Source organism: Oncorhynchus clarkii, chromosome 26, assembly GCF_045791955.1.
Source record: "Oncorhynchus clarkii lewisi isolate Uvic-CL-2024 chromosome 26, UVic_Ocla_1.0, whole genome shotgun sequence".
Classification (NCBI taxonomy): domain Eukaryota; kingdom Metazoa; phylum Chordata; class Actinopteri; order Salmoniformes; family Salmonidae; genus Oncorhynchus; species Oncorhynchus clarkii.
The window spans coordinates 38146519-38170467 of NC_092172.1; the positions used below are offsets into that span (position 1 = coordinate 38146519).

At 44.8% G+C, this 23949-nt stretch overlaps 1 protein-coding gene across 2 annotated transcripts in view; it reads right to left on the reverse strand.

The window, feature by feature from the left end:
- LOC139385170 (thyroid hormone receptor interactor 4) overlaps positions 1–23949 on the reverse strand; it is a 71909-nt gene that overhangs the window by 28593 nt on the left and 19367 nt on the right. Inside the window, exon 11 of one of the 2 annotated variants that reach the window (XM_071130258.1) lies at positions 2311–2413. The exons of the other annotated variant lie outside the window; for it this stretch is intronic. Coding sequence (XP_070986359.1) covers positions 2311–2413 — 103 coding nt within the window. The remainder of the gene's footprint in view (positions 1–2310; positions 2414–23949) is intronic. 2 annotated transcript variants of the gene reach the window in all.

A 23949-nucleotide genomic window follows, 5' to 3' on the forward strand; every position in this document is an offset into this window, starting at 1 on the left:
ATAGTTTAATAGTGAATAGTTTAATAGTAAATAGTTTAATAGTAAATAGTTTAATAGTGAATAGTTTAATAGGAAATAGTTTAATAGTGAATAGTTTAATAGGAAATAGTTTAATAGTGAATAGTTTAATAGTGAATAGTTTAATAGTAAATAGTTTAATAGTGAATAGTTTAATAGTGAATAGTTTAATAGTGAATAGTTTAATAGTGAATAGTTTAATAGTGAATAGTTTAATAGGAAATAGTTTAATAGTAAATAGTTTAATAGTTTAATAGGGAATAGTTTAATAGTAAATAGTTTAATAGTAAATAGTTTAATAGTAAATAGTTTAATAGTGAATAGTTTAATAGGAAATAGTTTTCATTAGTAAATAGTTTAATAGTGAATAGTTTAATAGTGAATAGTTTAATAGTGAATAGTTTAATAGTGAATAGTTTAATAGTAAATAGTTTAATAGTGAATAGTTTAATAGTGAATAGTTTAATAGGAAATAGTTTAACAGTAAATTGTTTCTAAATAAGTCAACGTTCATAAGCAGTTTACTAGCAGACCTTTATGTCAGCAGACCTTTAAGTGTCAACACTGTCTAATCCTTCCACCGCTCTGCTGCCCTGTCAGGTCTGAGGCAGCTAGCTGAACAAGAGAAGAGGTCCTTTCCTGTCTACCTTCCACCGCTCTGCTGCCCTGTCAGGTCTGAGGCAGCTAGCTGAACAAGAGAAGAGGTCCTTTCCTGTCTACCTTCCACCGCTCTGCTGCCCTGTCAGGTCTGAGGCAGCTAGCTGGACAAGAGAAGAGGTCCTTTCCTGTCTAACACAGTGGAGGGCTGAAGAACAGTCCCACTGGGCCTCCCTGAACGAGAGTGGCGGCAGTAGCCCCCTGACCCTGTGTGTTAGGGAGGCAACCCAGGCGGAAGACAAGAACACAAGAGTGAGAGAGAGAGAGAGATAATTTAAATTGAATTAAATTGAGAGAGGGAGAGAGACAGAGAATTGAAATGTAATTAAATTGAATTGAGAGAGCGAGGGAGAGAGACACAGAAACAGAGAGTGACAGAGAGAGACACTGTGAATAGATACATAATGTCTGCTTGGCTCCAGCAGCTAACCCTCTAAATACTCGGCCAGCTTCTAACAGCAGGTTCCCCCGTTTGACTCACAGAAACACACAGACCCCCCCCCCCCCCCCACCAGCACTTGTGTGGGGTTCACAGGTGGTCTCCCTGGAGATGGTTCTGAGCCTTCAGAGGCTGCAGAGTAATAGAGGGTGAAATACTAGCTGGATATAAAGAGGAGATGACAGGTCCAATAGTGTGCTAGAAATTAACTGTCTGGGGACTAGTTGGATATCTTATAGGTTACACTCAATATAAAGGTAATAAGGCATTATTCAATGTATTAAAGGGATAGTGCATTCAAAATATACATGTTACTGTTTAGAATGGATGCCTAGACTTAGTGGTCTATGGACTCAACGTCAGGGATCTAAGATTTGGGTTAGTGCAGTTAGCTCACAGCTTAGCATTGGCTCACAGCTTAGCATTAGCATAACTCCATGCAAATCAATGGGAGTGGAACCAGTTAGCAAATACAGAATGATGACTAAATGGTTTCCTCAGATGATATACCTATTGTTGTTTTTTATGAGCACAAGCACCTTAACCCTCTGGGCTGTTGCTTGAATTCACCCCTTCACAATACAACTGAAATCCTCCCTTACTGATCAAGGGCAGTGCTAGTCTTTTACCTTGAATCTCCCAAAGACCTGCCATCCATCTTAAAGGACCGGAGACGGGAGAGGGGGACATAAACAACCCTTCATGTCTCAGGAGTTTGTGAAAAACGAACAAAAGAGCTTGCAGGTACATCCCCAGCTACAGCGGGGGAATGCGCTCTGACCTACACCTGCACAAGACATATGTTTGTTTGTGTGTATACAGTGTGTGTGTGTGTGTGTGTGTGTGTGTGTGTGTGCAGTGAGAATGTGTGTCAACAAATGCAGCGCTTGCGACACAGAAAGGTCAACCAAACTTTGTTACTCTGCGACACAGAACGCTCAACCAAACTCGTTGGGATCTACTCTGCGACACAGAAAGGTCAACCAAACTCGTTGGGATCTACTCTGCGACACAGAAAGGTAAACCAGACTCGTTAGGATCTACTCTGCGACACAGAAAGGTAAACCAAACTCGTTGGGATCTACTCTGCGACACAGAAAGGTAAACCAAACTCGTTGGGATCTACTCTGCGACACAGAAAGCTCAACCAAACTCGTTGGGATCTACTCTGCGACACAGAAAGACGCATCACTTACAGATCTTATGTTTCCCTTTCATGGGGAATTTCACCAGCAGCTCCTGAGGGTTGGTGCAGACGAAGACGAACGGAGAGCCAGACTCCTCGCAGGTCTGAGGAAACTGCAGGAAACACAGAAACAGTCAGAGCACTGCTTTTCCTAAAGACAGACAGGAGTGGTGACACTGGGAACCTTCATTGCTGTTAGACTGATACATCCTGGTCAGGAAGGACAGAGAACCTACAGGTAGATAAAACCTGTTATTATCAGAGTAATACCATAGACATGAAAGCAATATAACCTGGAATGAAGGGTTCTCCGTTTTTAATTGAAGCATGTTTACATGGAATCTCTACATCCCTGTGGAAAGGGTGGCGTAACACCTTATAACTCGTCATGACATTATGAAACAAACACGACACAAACACCACAATCATCAGAGGGGTTACGCAACATGACATCATCATTCTACATACATCATCATTCTACATACATCTTCATCTGTTCTACATACATCGTCATCATTCTACATACATCTTCATCTGTTCTACATACATCATCATCTGTTCTACATACATCTTCATCATTCTACATACATCTTCATCTGTTCTACATACATCATCATTCTACATACATCATCATCATTCTACATACATCTTCATCTGTTCTACATACATCATCATCATTCTACATACATCTTCATCATTCTACATACATCATCATCATTCTACATACATCATCATCATTCTACATACATCTTCATCTGTTCTACATACATCATCATCTGTTCTACATACATCTTCATCATTCTACATACATCATCATTCTACATACATCTTCATCTGTTCTACATACATCATTATCATTCTACATACATCTTCATCATTCTTCATACATCTTCATCATTCTACATACATCATCATCATTCTACATACATCATCATCATTCTACATACATCTTCATCTGTTCTACATACATCATCAGCATTCTACATACATCATCATCATTCTACATACATCTTCATCTGTTCTACATACATCATCATCATTCTACATACATCTTCATCATTCTTCATACATCATCATTCTACATACATCATCATTCTACATACATCTTCATCTGTTCTACATACATCATCATCATTCTACATACATCATCATCATTCTACATACATCTTCATCTGTTCTACATACATCATCTGTTCTACATACATCTTCATCTGTTCTACATACATCTTCATCTGTTCTACATACATCTTCATCATTCTACATACATCATCATCATTCTACATACATCTTCATCATTCTACATACATCTTCATCTGTTCTACATACATCTTCATCTGTTCTACATACATCATCATCATTCTACATACATCATCATCATTCTACATACATCATCATCTGTTCTACATACATCATCATCTGTTCTACATACATCATCATCATTCTACATACATCATCATCTGTTCTACATACATCATCATCATTCTACATACATCATCATCAATCTACATACATCTGCATCATTCTACATACATCATAATCTGTTCTACATACATCAACATCATTCTACATACATCTTCATCATTCTACATACATCATCATCTGTTCTACATACATCATCATCATTCTACATACATCTTCATCATTCTACATACATCTTCATCTGTTCTACAAAACATGATTTTATAAAGACATAGTGGTAGAAAAAAGAGGGAGGGGCTGGATGTGGGGGAAATGAAATCATTGGTAACACTTTATGATACGGTTCCATAATAAACCATTTAGAAGGCATTTATAAATTGTGTGTTCACCATGTATTAATCATTACTCCCACATTATTAAACCATTTACTAATCATTAGTAAAGTATTTGTGCAGTCCCTAATCTAAACTGAGTCCTATTAATACTTAAAAAAAATACTTCAGAAATGTTTTGAGTGACCAGTGTAATTTCTCACAAAACGAAGGCCATGTTATTGGTAGCCATTCCAGCAGTACCTGGTCAAAATGAAAAACAAGCACACAACACAGGACGTAAAAGGAAATATATATGCATGTCTGAATAACTAGCTTACTAACATTTACACATGTGGGAGTAATGATTTATACATGGTGAGCAAACTGTAAATGCCTTACAAATGGTTTACTATGGACCCTTAAAATGAAGTGTTACCAAATTGGTATCATCATGTTGTAGCTTGTTATTACAGCTGTAATCATCTCTCTACTGTGACAGCTTTATTATTTACACAATATGACATCTCTTTCAGGCCCTAGCTCCAGACAGTACAGTACTGTTGATACATAGATAGGGTGGCTGGTAGCCCAACAGTTAGAGCGTTGGGCCAGAAACCGAAAGGTTGCTGAATCGAAAACCCGAGCCGACAGGGTAAAACGTCTGCCGGTGTGCCCTTGAGCAAGGTACTTAAACCTAATTTGCTCCAGGTGCGCCATACTACTATGGAAGACCCTGTAAAACAGCACATTTCACTGCACCTGTCAGGTGTATTTGACAATAAAACATGTTTTGTTGTTAATTAACACTCCCACTGCAAAGCATGGAGCCCTGGAAAGAAGAAACATCTCTCCCTCCCTCTGATTGGTTGTTCAGGTGACAGTAGGGGGAATTGACTGACACTTTCATGACAAAGGAGTCATCTTTCCAATCTGTCCAGGCGGAGCAGCTCTCAGCTCATCCAATTTCCTCCAGCACGTCTATCAGATAGTGCCGTGATTGCATCTCTGCGAAATCAGGAAGCGGCGGCTTTTCATGACGGCTCGCTTCTTTCCTCTACACCCCCTCTGTCTCTCTTAAGAGCAGCACTGAAGTTTGTGACTAATCCAGGGCTTTTAGGAGAATCGACAAGACAGACAGTTTGTGTGGTTCCTGACAAACTGGGAGAGGTGATGGGGCTGCTTATTACACTTCCCAGTCAACGCTGAACTGACCGTAATAACCACATGTGATGAAACATCATTGAACACCCTCTGAAGCTCAACAGGGATTCCACAGTGGCGGCTTGTTGTAGAACCCGATAGAAACACACTAGTGATGGTGTTTTGCAGTCCGACTCTGAATGACACTCCGGTAGCGAAGTGTGAGGTTCAACCTTTGAGTGCTTCTCTGCTAAAGTGGGAGAGTAGCGCCATAAATCTCTCACCAATTTTGCAACATTCCGAGTGGTTACGCGGGTTAGCGAACACAGGGGTTGTCCGCAGAAAAGATGGAAGTCCTATATCATACTGCATAGCTATCCCTCTTCTATCACCTCAGTCAGGGGAAATAGCCCATATCATAAAGCAAGCATCCCACTACGGTAATGATGAACGTCAGTCTGGAGGAAGAGAGGCCTCCTTGTTCCACTTGGAGGAGGTGTATTTACAAGACTGGTGCAGCCAGTCCATTACAGAAGACATCAAACGCTTCCCTTACATGTGTTTTCACCTGCTGTGATGCGTGCTTGAATATTCTCACTTAAAGCTAACTTGGGAGTGTGTAATTTCACATTCAGCTTTGAGATGGCAGTATTAGTATTTTTCCAGGTTTTGAAAGGAAAACAAAATGGTGGTTGTGGTGGTCCGTCGAAATCCAGATGAATTGAGAGTAGCTGAATCCAGCGTCTGAGTGAGCTCATGTCAAAAACGCAGCCGGTCGCCCGCTCTTTCATCCTCCATTAGCCAATTAGCATTTAAAGCTGTTGAATCGAGCCGGCTTTGCCTCCCCTCCCCGAGTCTAATTGTTTCCATACCATGCTAATCAAAAAGGCATGAAACATTGGGCCGTAGCAGTGCCGTGGCTCACTCAAACACTCCAAATGCATCAGGCATGATCTAATGAGGTGAAAATACACACGCTAACAAAGGGATACAACTCTGACTCCATAAAAGCCTTCATTGTTCCATATTCCAAAACCTCTCTGATAACGTAGGCCTTGTACACACTGAAGGTTTGACATCATTAAAAGCTTAACATTTTTAATTAAGAGCCACATTTGTACAGTTTGCCCTAATGTTTTAAATTAAACTGCATCCCAACAAAGAAAGTATATAAAACAAATATATTGAGTTTTGAGTCTAGGTTCTCGAAATCTTCTGTCTTAAATCATGCAAATGTCTTAGACTTGATGAAAATATGATTGGACCTCAAACTGGCTCAAGTGTTCAATTGCTAGTTTCGTGCTAATTCTCTCACAGTCACAAACACTGGGAAGATGTGTCCAAAATGTGCAACTCTTCCAATAGTTCGGAGAATTTCCAAAATGTTAGCAAGCTGGCACCGGCAGGTTTGACTGCTGCAAATGTTGCTATGGTTTCACTGACAATGGCAACTCTCTCAGCAACGTTACAGGCACCTTCTTTTAGTTTTGCAACGATACCCTCATTAAAATAGTGTTTTTGGGTGTTCAAGGAGAGGACACAGTGAACTAGCTAGCTCTTCTTTGAGAGTCTTCAGTCTGCTAAGGATTCCGCGGCTCAACGTACTGCAGCTCTTTAATAATAGTTTCCCAGGTGGTGAGTGGTGGGTTAGCCACCTTCCCTACAGTACAGACATTTCAGAAAAGAGAGGCTCTTGAATGAAAACAACCCCCTAATAAACACAGTGGGGGAAAAAAGGAAAGGAAAAAAATGGCTTGCAGCCTCGCCATCCGCCTCAGCCAAGTTAATAAACGGCCCATTCTTTTCAATTTGCTGGGATATTGCCAGCGGGCTGCAACAATAAGCGCCTGTAATAATATGAAATTCACAGAGTCCATTGGAGACCAGAGACATACTCTGCAGGGCGGGGATGTTGGCTAGGTGAGGAGGATATTACAGGATCATTCAAGGGGCAGAGAAAGTGCACCAAGGCCCCCCAAAGGCTGCGCCCACCTCTGTCCCCTCACAAAGACACGGGATAGAAGTTGGCCCTCAGCACAGATCTAGGATCAGTTCACCCCCGTCAAACACAAACCTCAATCACAAGTAGGTAAACTGCTAACGTGACATCAGATCAACAAGTAGGGTGAACTCCACCCTGCACGGCCCAAAACTACAAGAAAAACACGGCTCTGGGCTTCCAACAGAACAGCAAGAGCCCTATAAGCTGTATGGGTCCATGCTGCTGGTCTATGACTGGTGAACAAGCCAATACTGTTTGCTCTGCCTCCCCCCTCTCACTCTCCCTGGTCCTTTTCAGCTGCTGTCGGCAATTAGGGGAGGCAGAGACAAGCAATCTCCTCTCTCTCTCTCTCTCTCTCTGAGGCCAGGCGCTGCGCGGCAGCGGTGGTGGTAATGGGCCTGTGTGGCTGTGGCTTTGGCCCTGCCTGGTCGGGCCCCGCTTGGCTGCACTCAATCTCAGCCCAATAAAAAGGCCTTCATTGGCAGGGAGCTACTGAGCCACAGGAGCAGGGAGCTGTGGAGGAGGCTTTTAACAAAGGGTGGGAAAAAGAGGGAGGGTGGGAAGACAGGGAGAGACAGAGATGGATAGAGACAGAGAGAAGAGGCAGAGAAATCAGAAGAGAAAGACAGAAAGAGAGAAACAGAGAGAGACAAAGACAGAAAAAAAGAGAGAGTGGGTGAAAAACCCAAAATACTAAGGCTTTGTCAAGGCTGGTTTCACACTGCGAGTAAAGAAACAGATGTACTGGTCTGAGTCCCGTTGATGGGTCATGTGACCTGTGTCTTCACTGTAAACCCACTTCAAGCTAAAATAAATGATAGTGGTGGAGGGTGGCTTTTCAGATCATTGAGCTTCAATATAGTCATTCTTGTTCCACCCATTCATTCTCATCCAGCTGATTGTAGCTTTGTAGCCGTTTATTCAGACTGCTCCTAGGAAATCTTTTAAAATGTGTTACATTTAATGTTTCTGAACAAATTACAAAGTCAAGGAACGGTGGTAAAACTAGTAAAGGTATTTGTAGAAGGCAGACATCCTGAAGAACAACGTGACTGACCACTTTAAGGATTCCATCTTTATAAACCATTTGCTTTAGTAACAGGAAGCACCCAAACAAGTCTGAAATTGCCAAGAAGCTGACAACACTCCTTCAGTAGCATAACAACACATTTATGTTGAATGGCTGAACATCTTCATTTCCACCACAAGAACATTATGAGAAAGTAATCCAAATCAATATGAAACTGCTGTATTACAGACTGTCCTTCAGCCACAGAATCAACCGGTGTCAAGTAGGAGAGTGCACATTAATTATCTAAGAGTGTCCAACACTGACTCATTTTTTTTTACATTATTAATATCCTCAAGCCGAGGAAAGACATCTGTTTATTAGGAGCTCTGAGCCGGCAAGGAGGGTCTTCAATTATTCCATTGTGTCAGTCCGCTCGACTGCTAAAACACAGCTACATGCCCAGGCTAAACATGAGGACTTTTCTTTCCAATATAGCCATACTGGGACCTCTGGTGTTGATTTAAGTGTATCTGAAGAACAAAGACTGTTTTATGTGGATAATTATAAAAGGACTTATTACATAGTCTCTCCTGGCAGACTGACTGTTAGCGCTAACATAAATGGAGTAGCTAGCTAGCGCACGCAAGACTTGGTTTCGAGTTGTAACTATGACACAATTGATAATGAAAGCTAACATTGTCCTCTTTAACTGCTGAACTGAAACAGCTCCCGTTCAGCCCAATCAAAGGTCTTCTGTGTCCTGGCACCCCATTGGTGGAACCAGTTTCCCCCTGATGCTAGGACAGCAGCCTCCTAGCCAATCTTCTGAAAACATCTGAAACCCTCCCTCTTCAGTATCTTAAATAACACATCTCAGTCTTACCCCCCCCCAAAAAAACAACATTGCAATTACTTATCCTACTAGCTCTGACTTTGCTGATAATCTCTTTATTTACGACAAATGTACTTACTACGACTGTGATGTGGTTGTCTCACCTAGCTATCTTAATATGAATGCACTAACTGTCAGTCGCTGTGGATAAGAGTGTTTGATAAATTACGAAAACGTATATGTAAAATAATTAGTTGCTACATACATTTTTTGACTTATACATTAATGCTATATACACATTTTATACAATTGTTTTTAAGAACATAACTTATGTCTCATGAGCTTAGTTCAACTGTCACACCCCATCAGAACCCAACATATGACCTCCAATGTTTGTTTCTCCAATGTTACATTTCTCCCATCCCTCAGCTTTTTAACAAAACCACCTTATTGTTTTAATGAAAGATTAAAGCTTTTAAAAGGTCCAATGCAGTTGTTTTATCTCAATATCAAATCAATTCTGGGTAACAATTAAGTACCTTACAGTGTTTTGAGAGGGGAGGGGGAAAGTGAAAACTAGCTGTTATTGGCAGAGAGGTCTGGAACGCTCGTATTGGTCTATTAACTCATTTACTGCCTGGTGATGTCACCAGTCAGGCCAAAACGCCAGCCCACATAAACAGGCTGACATTTTAGGCGGTCTTTTCAAACCGCTTACACTAAAAGCACATTATCATAATTTTCAAAATGTTACAGTAATATCCCAACTCCGTGTGGACAACTATATAAAACACAAGAACATTTCATTTATTTTTTGACTGCACTGGGACTTTAAAGCTCCTGCAGTTTGACAAGTGGGTCGGAGCATCATGGTTTATTTATTTTACCTCAGGGCTCCACAAACATGACGATTCAAATCGCAGAGAGCCTCAGTGAAGAGCTAGCAAGAGACACATTAGCAATTTAGCTTTAGTGATGACAGGTGTAATGAAGTCATGTGTTTGCACAGGAAGATTTACACCAGTTGCCTCGCATAGCGAAGTCCCATTTTCCCAGCCCTGTTTATGACTTCACCTCCTGTGGTGGGCCTCGAGCGGCAAGAAAACAGGACGGCCTCACAACACCCACAGTGTTTTTAGACTCAACAACGTGTCCCACTGTTGGAACGTTCCTGGCATTGGGTCTGATCTACACTATAAGCCTACAGTTACCTCTCTGTCTGAAGTCTACTAGGTTCTGACAGAGAAGGAGAACACCGTGTTTAACCTACTATGTGTTGAATATTTGTAAATTCGACATCTCTTCTTTTGACTATTTAGGGAATAACGATGCACTTGAGAAACGTGTCTCTGTAAACCTATACTAAACATCTAAATAGCACTTGGACAAAAAGTTACCAAATAGCACTTGGACAAAAAGTTACCAAATAGCACTTGGACAAAAAGTTACCAAATAGCACTTGGACAAAAAGTTACCAAATAGCACTTGGACAAAAAGTTACCAAATAGCACTTGGACAAAAAGTTACCAAATAGCACTTGGACAAAAAGTTACCAAATAGCACTTGGACAAAAAGTTACCAAATAGCACTTGGACAAAAAGTTACCAAATAGCACTTGGACAAAAAGTTACCAAATAGCACTTGGACAAAAAGTTACCAAATAGCACTTGGACAAAAAGTTACCAAATAGCACTTGGACAAAAAGTTACCAAATAGCACTTGGACAAAAAGTTACCAAATAGCACTTGGACAAAAAGTTACCAAATAGCACTTGGACAAAAAGTTACCAAATAGCACTTGGACAAAATGTTACCAAATAGCACTTGGACAAAAAGTTACCAAATAGCACTTGGACAAAAAGTTACCAAATAGCACTTGGACAAAATGTTACCAAATAGCACTTGGACAAAATGCTAGAGGAAATATAGAACTACAGTGTAATAATAATACACCATAAAATCATGGAATGACTGCACCTACATGTGTTGAATGTACATGTGATGTGTTACTGGTCAGACTGCACCTACATGTGTTGAATGTACATGTGATGTGTTAGTGGGCAGACTGCACCTACATGTGTTGAATGTACATGTGATGTGTTAGTGGGCAGACTGCACCTACATGTGTTGAATGTACATGTGATGTGTTAGTGGGCAGACTGCACCTACATGTGTTGAATGTACATGTGATGTGTTAGTGGGCAGACTGCACCTACATGTGTTGAATGTACATGTGATGTGTTAGTGGGCAGACTGCACCTACATGTGTTGAATGTACATGTGATGTGTTAGTGGGCAGACTGCACCTACATGTGTTGAATGTACATGTGATGTGTTAGTGGGCAGACTGCACCTACATGTGTTGAATGTACATGTGATGTGTTAGTGGGCAGACTGCACCTACATGTGTCGAATGTACATGTGATGTGTTAGTGGGCAGACTGCACCTACATGTGTTGAATGTACATGTGATGTGTTAGTGGGCAGACTGTTGTACATGTGTTGAATGTACATGTGATGTGTTAGTGGGCAGACATGTACATGTGTTGAATGTACATGTGATGTGTTAGTGGGCAGACTATTGTACATGTGTTGAATGTACATTTGTGTTAGTGGGCAGACTATTGCACATGTGTTGAATGTACATGTGATGTGTTAGTGGGCAGACATGTACATGTGTTGAATGTACATTTGATGTGTTAGTGGGCAGACTGTTGTACATGTGTTGAATGTACATGTGATGTGTTAGTGGGCAGACTGTTGTACATGTGTTGAATGTACATGTGATGTGTTAGTGGGCAGACATGTACATGTGTTGAATGTACATGTGATGTGTTAGTGGGCAGACTATTGTACATGTGTTGAATGTACATGTGATGTGTTAGTGGGCAGACTATTGTACATGTGTTGAATGTACATGTGATGTGTTAGTGGGCAGACTGCACCTACATGTGTTGAATGTACATGTGATGTGTTAGTGGGCAGACTGCACCTACATGTGTTGAATGTACATGTGATGTGTTAGTGGGCAGACTGCACCTACATGTGTTGAATGTACATGTGATGTGTTAGTGGGCAGACTGTTGTACATGTGTTGAATGTACATGTGATGTGTTAGTGGGCAGACTGTTGTACATGTGTTGAATGTACATGTGATGTGTTAGTGGGCAGACATGTACATGTGTTGAATGTACATGTGATGTGTTAGTGGGCAGACTATTGTACATGTGTTGAATGTACATTTGTGTTAGTGGGCAGACTATTGCACATGTGTTGAATGTACATGTGATGTGTTAGTGGGCAGACATGTACATGTGTTGAATGTACATTTGATGTGTTAGTGGGCAGACTGTTGTACATGTGTTGAATGTACATGTGATGTGTTAGTGGGCAGACATGTACATGTGTTGAATGTACATGTGATGTGTTAGTGGGCAGACATGTACATGTGTTGAATGTACATGTGATGTGTTAGTGGGCAGACTATTGTACATGTGTGGAATGTACATGTGATGTGTTAGTGGGCAGACATGTACATGTGTTGAATGTACATGTGATGTGTTAGTGGGCAGACTATTGTACATGTGTTGAATGTACATGTGATGTGTTAGTGGGCAGACTATTGTACATGTGTTGAATGTACATGTGATGTGTTAGTGGGCAGACTATTGTACATGTGTTGAATGTACATGTGATGTGTTAGTGGGCAGACTGTTGTACATGTGTTGAATGTACATGTGATGTGTTAGTGGGCAGACATGTACATGTGTTGAATGTACATGTGATGTGTTAGTGGGCAGACTGTTGTACATGTGTTGAATGTACATGTGATGTGTTAGTGGGCAGACATGTACATGTGTTGAATGTACATGTGATGTGTTAGTGGGCAGACTATTGTACATGTGTTGAATGTACATTTGTGTTAGTGGGCAGACTATTGTACATGTGTTGAATGTACATGTGATGTGTTAGTGGGCAGACATGTACATGTGTTGAATGTACATTTGATGTGTTAGTGGGCAGACTGTTGTACATGTGTTGAATGTACATGTGATGTGTTAGTGGGCAGACATGTACATGTGTTGAATGTACATGTGATGTGTTAGTGGGCAGACATGTACATGTGTTGAATGTACATGTGATGTGTTAGTGGGCAGACTATTGTACATGTGTGGAATGTACATGTGATGTGTTAGTGGGCAGACATGTACATGTGTTGAATGTACATGTGATGTGTTAGTGGGCAGACTATTGTACATGTGTTGAATGTACATGTGATGTGTTAGTGGGCAGACTATTGTACATGTGTTGAATGTACATGTGATGTGTTAGTGGGCAGACTATTGTACATGTGTTGAATGTACATGTGATGTGTTAGTGGGCAGACTGTTGTACATGTGTTGAATGTACATTAGTGTTAGTGGGCAGACTGTTGTACATGTGTTGAATGTACATGTGATGTGTTAGTGGGCAGACTATTGTACATGTGTTGAATGTACATGTGATGTGTTAGTGGGTAGACTGTTGTACATGTGTTGAATGTACATGTGATGTGTTAGTGGGCAGACTATTGTACATGTGTTGAATGTACATGTGATGTGTTAGTGGGTAGACTGTTGTACATGTGTGAATGTTCATGTGATGTGTTAGTGGGCAGACTGTTGTACATGTGTGAATGTTCATTAGTGTTAGTGGGCAGACAGTTGTACATGTGTGAATGTTCATTAGTGTTAGTGGGCAGACTGTTGTACATGTGTTGAATGTACATTAGTGTTAGTGGGCAGACTGTTGTACATGTGTTGAATGTACATGTGATGTGTTAGTGGGCAGACTATTGTACATGTGTTGAATGTACATGTGATGTGTTAGTGGGCAGACATGTACATGTGTACTGCATTAGACAACCTCTTTACCGAGCACACGGCTTTACCCAACTTCACACACACACACGTGAATTCCCCCAGGGACAATTACCATGTCTGCTTTCAAAACCAGACTTCAAAGAACTCCAGGGAATCTTAAGCATTAAAACTTGTTATTTTCCTCCACAATCTCCCTTTATCCCCATCACAAATCCACCTCCTTTAGTGGCAATACTGTCAGCGAAATGGATTGGATTTCAGTCAGCTAACAAACCGTTTCATGGCTACATTTTGATTTGATAATAGGGAAATGGAGATAGAGAGGGAGTTTATGAACGCGTCTCTCTCCTGAGGTGAGTGTTAGCTTTGATAGTGGGCCAAAGGAAAAGAGTCCCCCATCTGTGTTCACTCAGCCCCTGTGGGAAGTGGTTGGCTCTCGGTCTCTCTGTCCTGGCTGCTTGCTCACAGATGAAAGAAAATATGTGAATCTATACATGTGAAAATACAAGAACACCTATCCCATAGTTAAAATAATATTGTACTGTGGCACTAGTAATAATGTTAAGTTACAATATATTTTCTATTCATTTTATTGTTATGGAAAAAGAGAAAAAAAATATACCAAGTGTCCAGGTTACATAGAGCCTCTTGGTTTGACAGAGCTCTTCCCACAGGCTGTTATTGGAGTGGAGGTGGTACAGGAGAAGCTGTAATGGAGTGGAGGTATTACAGGAGAAGCTGTGTTGGAGTGGAGGTGGAACCAGGAGAAGCTGTGTTGGAGTGGAGGTGGTACAGGAGAAGCTGTGTTGGAGTGGAGGTGGTACAGGAGAAGCTGTAATGGAGTGGAGGTGGTACAGGAGAAGCTGTAATGGAGTGGAGGTGGTACAGGAGAAGCTGTAATGGAGTGGAGGTGGTACAGGAGAAGCTGTGTTGGAGTGGAGGTGGTACAGGAGAAGCTGTAATGGAGTGGAGGTGGTACAGGAGAAGCTGTGTTGGAGTGGAGGTGGTACAGGAGAAGCTGTAATGGAGTGGAGGTGGTACAGGAGAGGATGTAATGGAGTGGATGTGGTACAGGAGAGGCTGTGTTGGAGTGGAGGTGGTACAGGAGAAGCTGTAATGGAGTGGAGGTGGTACAGGAGAAGCTATTTTGGAGTGGAGGTGGTACAGGAGAGGCTGTGTTGGAGTGGAGGTGGTACAGGTGAAGCTGTAATGGAGTGGAGGTGGTACAGGAGAAGCTGTGTTGGAGTGGAGGTGGTACAGGTGAAGCTGTAATGGAGTGGAGGTGGTACAGGAGAAGCTGTGTTGGAGTGGAGGTGGTACAGGAGAAGCCGTAATAGAGTGGAGATGGTACAGGAGAAGCTATTTTGGAGTGAAGGTGGTACAGGAGAGGCTGTCTGGTCATCAAGCCTCAGATTGTGACACACACAGGGCGAGAAAGGAGGATGACTGGAGGAGGACGAGGCAGCGGGGCATCCTCTCCTCCTTTTCCCTCCCTCGCTCTCATCTGTCACCGGGAGGAAGTTGCTGAGCAGACAAACCTTCGCCTGAGGAGCACAATTGAGTTTGTAATCTCTTGACCCTGCAGCAGCGGTACAGCCAGCTCCGTCCCTCCCTCCCCCCTCGCTCCCTCCCTCCCTCATGAAGACAGATGCCTGTAGCGGTGATGCTGCTTAGCTGGAGGTCTGACAAGGTGATGCCTCCTGCTCCATTACACACACACATGGACATTATATATACAGAGACACGTGTGCGTGCGCACCACCATGTGCCAAAACACACACACCTCACGTGTACACACACACACACACACACACACACACACACAGCCTGTCTAGCCCTGTCCTCTGAGCTGAAATGATGTCGTGACGCACCCATGGAACGCTGACACAAACAAAGGAGCTAAATGTCAGACAGATGTAAGACTGGGGGCCTGATCCTGTGACACGGGAACAAGCAGCAGCCTGGGTGACAGGACCAGCCTGGGTGACAGGACCAGCCTGGGTGATAGGACCAGCCTACCAGCCTGGGTGACAGGACCAGCCTGGGTGACAGGACCAGCCTACCAGCCTGGGTGATAGGACCAGCCTACCAGCCTGGGTGACAGGACCAGCCTGGGTGACAGGACCAGTCTGGGTGACAGGACCAGCCTACCAGCCTGGGTGACAGGACCAGCCTACCAGCCTGGGTGACAGGACCAGCCTGGGTGATAGGACCAGCCTACCAGCCTGGCTGACAGGACCAGCCTGGGTGACAGGACCAGCCTACCAGCCTGGCTGACAGGACCAGCCTGGGTGACAGGACCAGCCTGGGTGACAGGACCAGTCTGGGTGACAAGACCAGCCTACCAGCCTGGGTGACAGGACCAGCCTACCAGCCTGGGTGACAGGACCAGTCTTGGTGACAGGACCAGCCTACCCGCCTGGGTGACAGGACCAGTCTGGGTGACAGGACCAGCCTACCAGCCTGGGTGACAGGACCAGCCTACCAGCCTGGGTGACAGGACCAGCCTACCAGCCTGGGTGGCAGGACCAGCCTGGGTGGCAGGACCAGCCTGGGTGGCAGGACCAGCCTGGGTGACAGGACCAGCCTGGGTGACAGGACCAGCCTACCAGCCTGGGTGACAGGACCAGCCTGGGTGACAGGACCAGTCTGGGTGACAGGACCAGCCTACCAGCCTGGGTGACAGGACCAGCCTGGGTGACAGGACCAGCCTGGGTGACAGGACCAGCCTACCAGCCTGGGTGACAGGACCAGCCTCACAGTGAAAACAATAAACCAGCTCAAAAAGCTCCAGGCATGGCGGCTATTTTTTTATCATTCCAACATTCTGCAATGGCAGCACCTCCACATAAGCATACCTACCTTAATCCTCCACTGTCCCAGGAAGAAAGATGGACGTCCTCAAACACTTGCCGACTACACCACAACCATAGAAACAGCCCCAGAGGCAACACTTGCCGACTACACCACAATTAGGCCAAGTCTAGAAACAGCCCCTAGCAGAGGCAGGCCAAGTCTAGAAACAGCCCCTAGCAGAAGCATTAGGCCAAGTCTAGAAACAGCCCCTAATAGAGGCATTAGGCCAAGTCTAGAAACAGCCCCTAGCAGAGGCATTAGGCCAAGTCTAGAAACAGCCCCTAGCAGAGGAAACAGCCCCTAGCAGAGGCATTAGGCCAAGTCTAGAAACAGCCCCTAACAGAGGCATTAGGCCAAGTCTAGAAACAGCCCCTAACAGAGGCATTAGGCCAAGTCTAGAAACATCCCCTAACAGAAGCATTAGGCCAAGTCTAGAAACAGCCCCTTAACAGAGGCATTAGGCCAAGTCTAGAAACAGCCCCTAACAGAGGCATTAGGCCAAGTCTAGAAACATCCCCTAACAGAAGCATTATGCATTTGTGTATGATCTGAGAAGATTGGATGGGTGTTAGCTATATAGCGGAAGTTGCACTTAGTTTATCAGAGGGCAAGGTGGACCCAACTACCATATTGCTTATATCTATCCAATTATTTTCAGATGTACAGTAAGTGTCTAGTTGGTGGAGGCTAGGGGTTGTTTCTGGACTGGGTCAGGGACCATTCCTTTCCCAACTCCAAGCAGAAAACTGGCAAAGACGTAGGCCTCACAGGGAGCCATTTTTGGGGCATCCATTGTGAACACCAGACGTGGAGACTGAAAACAATGGCAACTGTCTCTTTGCTTCTTTGAAGCTTATTAGAGAGAAAGGGAACATTGATTTCTGGGAAGGCACGGAGACTGTGGTGTTAAATGAAATGGAGGTGTTAGATTTTTGTAACAATGATATCCTAATTTAATACTCAGAAAGCTATTAGTCCAGGCATTTCTTCAACAACTGAGTAAACAGTGGACTAAAATCCTTACAGGGATGAGTATACAGAATAAAATAACTAAAGATATGATACTTTGGTAAGATGAATCAAAAGGTTCTAATTGCTTTTATCATTGTAATATGTTACCAGTCAAGTAGAATGACAAAGTGATAGTTCAGCTTCCATCAGAATTGGACTATACTCAGAATCAAAGGCGCCGAATGTACCGACTGTCAGTGGACCTAATTAGTTTCTTTGAACCTGTTGAACATCCAAATCCATAATCTATCTTGGAATTCAATTACTTCTCTTTTATTGTGTATAATAGTCTTCAGCATTCTAAGACTGAGCTTTTAAAACATCAAAGACAACTCATTTGATGTGACGGTTTTGGATATCTGAGGTAGGAAGGACACAGTGAGCAAAATCCATCAATGACTATTAGTCTGGTTCAGCGCACTAACAAACAAAAACCCAACAGAACTGGGCATATGACCAAACACTAACTGACTTTCCTCCCTGAAACTGAAAGGCGTGTAATTTAGTGGTTCTGAAAACACTAGTGAAACTATAAGTAGTGTAACCATTTAGTCCAGCAGATGGACATATGTATTGTTCCTGGTGTTGTAGATTGTGGGCTGCCTGGCTGGGCTGCATGGCTGGGCTGCATGGCTGGGCTGCATGGCTGGCTGGCTGGCTGGCTGGCTGGCTGGCTGGGCTGGCTGGCTGGGCTGCCTGGCTGGCTGGCTGGGCTGCCTGGCTGGCTGGCTGGGCTGCCTGGCTGGCTGGCTGGGCTGCCTGGCTGGCTGGCTGGGCTGCCTGGCTGGCTGGCTGGGGCTGGCTGGCTGGCTGGCTGGCTGGCTGGGCTGCCTGGCTGGGCTGCATGGCTGGGCTGCATGGCTGGGCTGCTGGCTGGCTGGCTGGCTGGCTGGCTGGCTGGCTGGCTGGCTGGCTGGCTGGGCTGCCTGGCTGGGCTGGCTGGCTGGCTGGGCTGCCTGGCTGGCTGGCTGGGCTGCCTGGCTGGCTGGCTGGGCTGCCTGGCTGGGCTGGCTGGCTGGCTGGCTGGGCTGCCTGGCTGGGCTGGCTGGGCTGCCTGGCTGGCTGGCTGGCTGGGCTGGCTGGGCTGCCTGGCTGCCTGGCTGGCTGGCTGGGCTGCCTGGCTGGCTGGCTGGGCTGCCTGGCTGGCTGGCTGGCTGGGCTGCCTGGCTGGCTGGCTGGCTGGGCTGCCTGGCTGGGCTGGCTGGGCTGGCTGGCTGGCTGGCTGGGCTGCCTGGCTGGCTGGCTGGGCTGGCTGGGCTGGCTGGCTGGGTTGGCTGGCTAGGCTGGTTGGCTGGCTAGGCTGGCTGGCTGGCTGGGCTGGCTGGTTGGCTGGCTGGGCTGCCTGGCTGGCTGGATGGGAGGGGCTGGGCTGGCTGGCTGGTTGGCTTGTCTGCCTGGCTGGCTGGGAGGGGCTGGGCTGGCTGGCTGGTTGGGGCTGGGCTGGCTGGCTGGCTGGGCTGGCTGGTTGTCATTCAGAGCCTGGGGACTGGGGCTGAATGCATTCCACACCACCACTGCAGAATCACATGTTGTCTGACCTCTCTCTGCCATGGCAAACTGCCTAGCATGGAAACAGAACGGAGGGAGGAGGTGTGTGTGTGTTTGTGTGCGCGTGTGGCTACAAATTGGGGTGAGTGTTCAAAGCCTCTCCCTCACGCGCCCACGCACGTGGAGACACACATACAAAAGATAATGAAGCCTGTTCCTAGTGAAATTTAATTCTTAACAACCACATCAACCTTCACAGCCGCGACAGGAAAAACAATATTTTCCGGGGGCTGATAAAGGAGAAGACAGGGAAAGACAATATGTTCCGGGGGCTGATAAAGGAGAAGACAGGGAAAGACAATATGTTCCGGGGGCTGATAAAGGAGAAGACAGGGAAAGACAATATGTTCCGGGGGCTGATAAAGGAGAAGACAGGGAAAGACAATATGTTCCGGGGGCTGATAAAGGAGAAGACAGGGAAAGACAGATATGTTCCGGGGGCTGATAAAGGAGAAGACAATATGTTCCGGGGGCTGATAAAGGAGAAGACAGGGAAAGACAGTATGTTCCGGGGGCTGATAAAGGAGAAGACAGGGAAAGACAATATGTTCCGGGGGCTGATAAAGGAGAAGACAGGGAAAGACAATATGTTCCGGGTGCTGATAAAGGAGAAGACGGGGAAAGACAATATGTTCCAGGGGCTGATAAAGGAGAAGACAGGGAAAGACAATATGTTCCGGGGGCTGATAAAGGAGAAGACAGGGAAAGACAATATGTTCCGGGGGCTGATAAAGGAGAAGACAGGGAAAGACAATATGTTCCGGGAGCTGATAAAGGAGAAGACAGGGAAAGACAGTATGTTCCGGGGGCTGATAAAGGAGAAGACAGGGAAAGACAATATGTTCCGGGGGCTGATAAAGGAGAAGACAGGGAAAGACAATATGTTCCGGGGGCTGATAAAGGAGAAGACAGGGAAAGACAATATGTTCCGGGTGCTGATAAAGGAGAAGACAGGGAAAGACAATATGTTCCGGGGGCTGATAAAGGAGAAGACAGGGAAAGACAATATGTTCCGGGGGCTGATAAAGGAGAAGACAGGGAAAGACAATATGTTCCGGGAGCTGATAAAGGAGAAGACAGGGAAAGACAGTATGTTCCGGGGGCTGATAAAGGAGAAGACAATATGTTCCGGGGGCTGATAAAGGAGAAGACAGGGAAAGACAATATGTTCCGGGGGCTGATAAAGGAGAAGACAGGGAAAGACAATATGTTCCGGGGGCTGATAAAGGAGAAGACAGGGAAAGACAATATGTTCCGGGGGCTGATAAAGGAGAAGACAGGGAAAGACAATATGGCAGGGGCTGATAAAGGAGAAGACAGGGAAAGACAATATGTTCCGGGGGCTGATAAAGGAGAAGACAGGGAAAGACAATATGTTCCGGGTGCTGATAAAGGAGAAGACAGGGAAAGACAATATGTTCCGGGGGCTGATAAAGGAGAAGACAGGGAAAGACAGTATGTTCCGGGAGCTGATAAAGGAGAAGACAGGGAAAGACAGTATGTTCCGGGGGCTGATAAAGGAGAAGACAGGGAAAGACAATATGTTCCGGGGGCTGATAAAGGAGAAGACAGGGAAAGACAATATGTTCCGGGGGCTGATAAAGGAGAAGACAGGGAAAGACAGTATCTTCCGGGGCCGGATAAAGGAGAAGACAGGGAAAGACAGGGAAAGACAGCGGGGCGTTACGGGGCGTCACACGTTACAGAAACAGAGAAGGGGAAAAAAATAGGATAGTATGACTTCCTTTAACCTGTCTCCCATATATCCACTGTGTGTGTGTGTGTGTGTGAGGATATATTTTCAGCATATAAATATTGCATTACCACACAAGGAAACGTAGGCATCAGTTGGAGCTTGTGGACGCACTAACAAGGAGAGGAGAGCAACTCTGGAGTTCGGCCCTGGAAACACTATAGGACACAGACAGAGACACTCTGGAGATCAGCCCTGGAAACACTGTAGGACACAGACAGAGACACTCTGGAGATCAGCCCTGGAAACACTATAGGACACAGACACTCTGGAGGTCAGCCCTGGAAACACTATAGGACACAGACAGAGACACTCTGGAGATCAGCCCTGGAAACACTATAGGACACAGACACTCTGGAGATCAGCCCTGGAAACACTGTAGGACACAGACAGAGACACTCTGGAGTTCGGCCCTGGAAACACTATAGGACACAGACAGAGACACTCTGGAGATCAGCCCTGGAAACACTGTAGGACACAGACAGAGACACTCTGGAGATCAGCCCTGGAAACACTATAGGACACAGACACTCTGGAGGTCAGCCCTGGAAACACTATAGGACACAGACAGAGACACTCTGGAGATCAGCCCTGGAAACACTATAGGACACAGACACTCTGGAGATCAGCCCTGGAAACACTGTAGGACACAGACAGAGACACTCTGGAGATCAGCCCTGGAAACACTATAGGACACAGACACTCTGGAGATCAGCCCTGGAAACACTGTAGGACACAGACAGAGACACTCTGGAGATCAGCCCTGGAAACACTATAGGACAGAGACACTCTGGAGATCAGCCCTGGAAACGCTATAGGACACAGACACTCTGGAGATCAGCCCTGGAAACACTATGGGACACAGACACTCTGGAGATCAGCCCTGGAAACACTATAGGACACAGACACTCTGGAGATCAGCCCTGGAAACACTATAGGACACAGACACTCTGGAGATCAGCATTGGAAACACTGTAGGACACAGACACTCTGGAGATCAGCCCTGGAAACACTATAGGACACAGACACTCTGGAGATCAGCCCTGGAAACACTGTAGGACACAGACACTGGAGATCAGCCCTGGAAACACTATAGGACACAGACACTCTGGAGATCAGCCCTGGAAACACTATAGGACACAGACACTCTGGAGATCAGCCCTGGAAACACTATAGGACACAGACACTCTGGAGATCAGCCCTGGAAACACTATAGGACACAGACACTCTGGAGATCAGCCCTGGAAACACTATAGGACACAGACACTCTGGAGATTGGCCCTGGAAACACTATAGGACACAGACACTCTGGAGGTCAGCCCTAGAAACACTATAGGACACAGACACTCTGGAGATCAGCCCTGGAAACACTATAGGACACAGACAGGAAAATCCCAAATGGAGACCAATTGTTGTTCTAACTGCTTAATAAGTCATAACAACAACTATAACATAATGAACAGCCCTGATGAAAGCTACATGACTTGTGGTTATACCGACTAACCTAATGACACGCTAGGTAGCTATTCACATTGTAACATATGAATGTCTGAATACTTAGATCTCCTTATGATACATTAGCAACATAAAGACAAACGCACACTCTTTCTTCCTCATACACTTATTACACATCGTACACACACACTGTGGAACCTCTGCTGAAACACAAATTGCAAGTCCACATGACCCGGCCCGTGGTCAGTCAATAGAGATCAATAGAGCACTCAGCTCCACTAAAAGGAGAAATAGGAGCTAGCTTTGTCTCTACATATATCTCCTTTAACCATGCCAGATTAGACTACCTGCCCTGCGGTCGCTAACCCAGCGCTAAGGCAGGCTAAGCTAGGGAACGGTGTGAAAAATATGGCTCTTATTAAGAGCTTGGATCGATCCAATCTATTTGGCGTGGTAGATTGTGGGTGTGCGGTTTGGGGCTTGGGGTGTCCTAGGCTATGAATTAGCAGTGAATCTGAAAACACACACATGACATAGATAATTTACGCATAGTGAATGTAGATGTGGGACATTATATTAAACTACTTTGTCTAAATAACTTGATGTGATTCTAAAACATACTGTATTTGTCAGCAACTGTGGGGTGAATATATTTTTGAAGTGAAATGAAATTGTGTAGCCAACACAACAGTCATCTCTCCATCACTAGTTCTTTCTATATACTGGGGATACATACAGTATTATAAACTGGGAGGTTCGAGCCCTGAATGGCTGACAGCCGTGTTATATCAGACCATATACCACAGGTATGACAAAACATTTATTTTTACTGCTCTAATTACATTGGTAACCAGTTTACAATAGCAGTAAGGCACCTTGGGGGAGTGGTATACGGCCAATATACCACGCCTAAGGGCTGTATCCAGGCAATCCGAGTTGCATGTAAGAACAGCCCTTAGCCGTGGTATATTGGCCATATACCACACCCCTTCTGGCCTTATTGTTTAAGTATACAACATCTAGCTACGACCTACATGTGGTATTCAGTTGAGGCCAGATGGACGTACTTCCAAATACTCTAGAACAACTTGAGGCGGCTTATGGTAGAGAAATTAACATTCAATTCTCTGGCAACAGCTCTGGTGGACAATCCTGCAGTTGGCATGCCAATTACATGCTCCCTCACATCTGTGGCATTGTGTGATAAAACTACACATTTCAGAGTGGCCTTTTATTGTCCCCAGCACAAGTTGCACCTGTGTAATGATCATGCTGTTTAATCAGCTTCTTGATATGCCACACCTGTCTGATGGATAGATTATCTTGGCAAAGGAGAAAGGCTCACTAACAGGGATATAAACAAATTTGTGCACCAAATGAGAGAAATAAGCTTTTTGTGCATATGAAAGTCAGTCTCGCCCTCGCTCTCAAATTGAGTTGAATCAA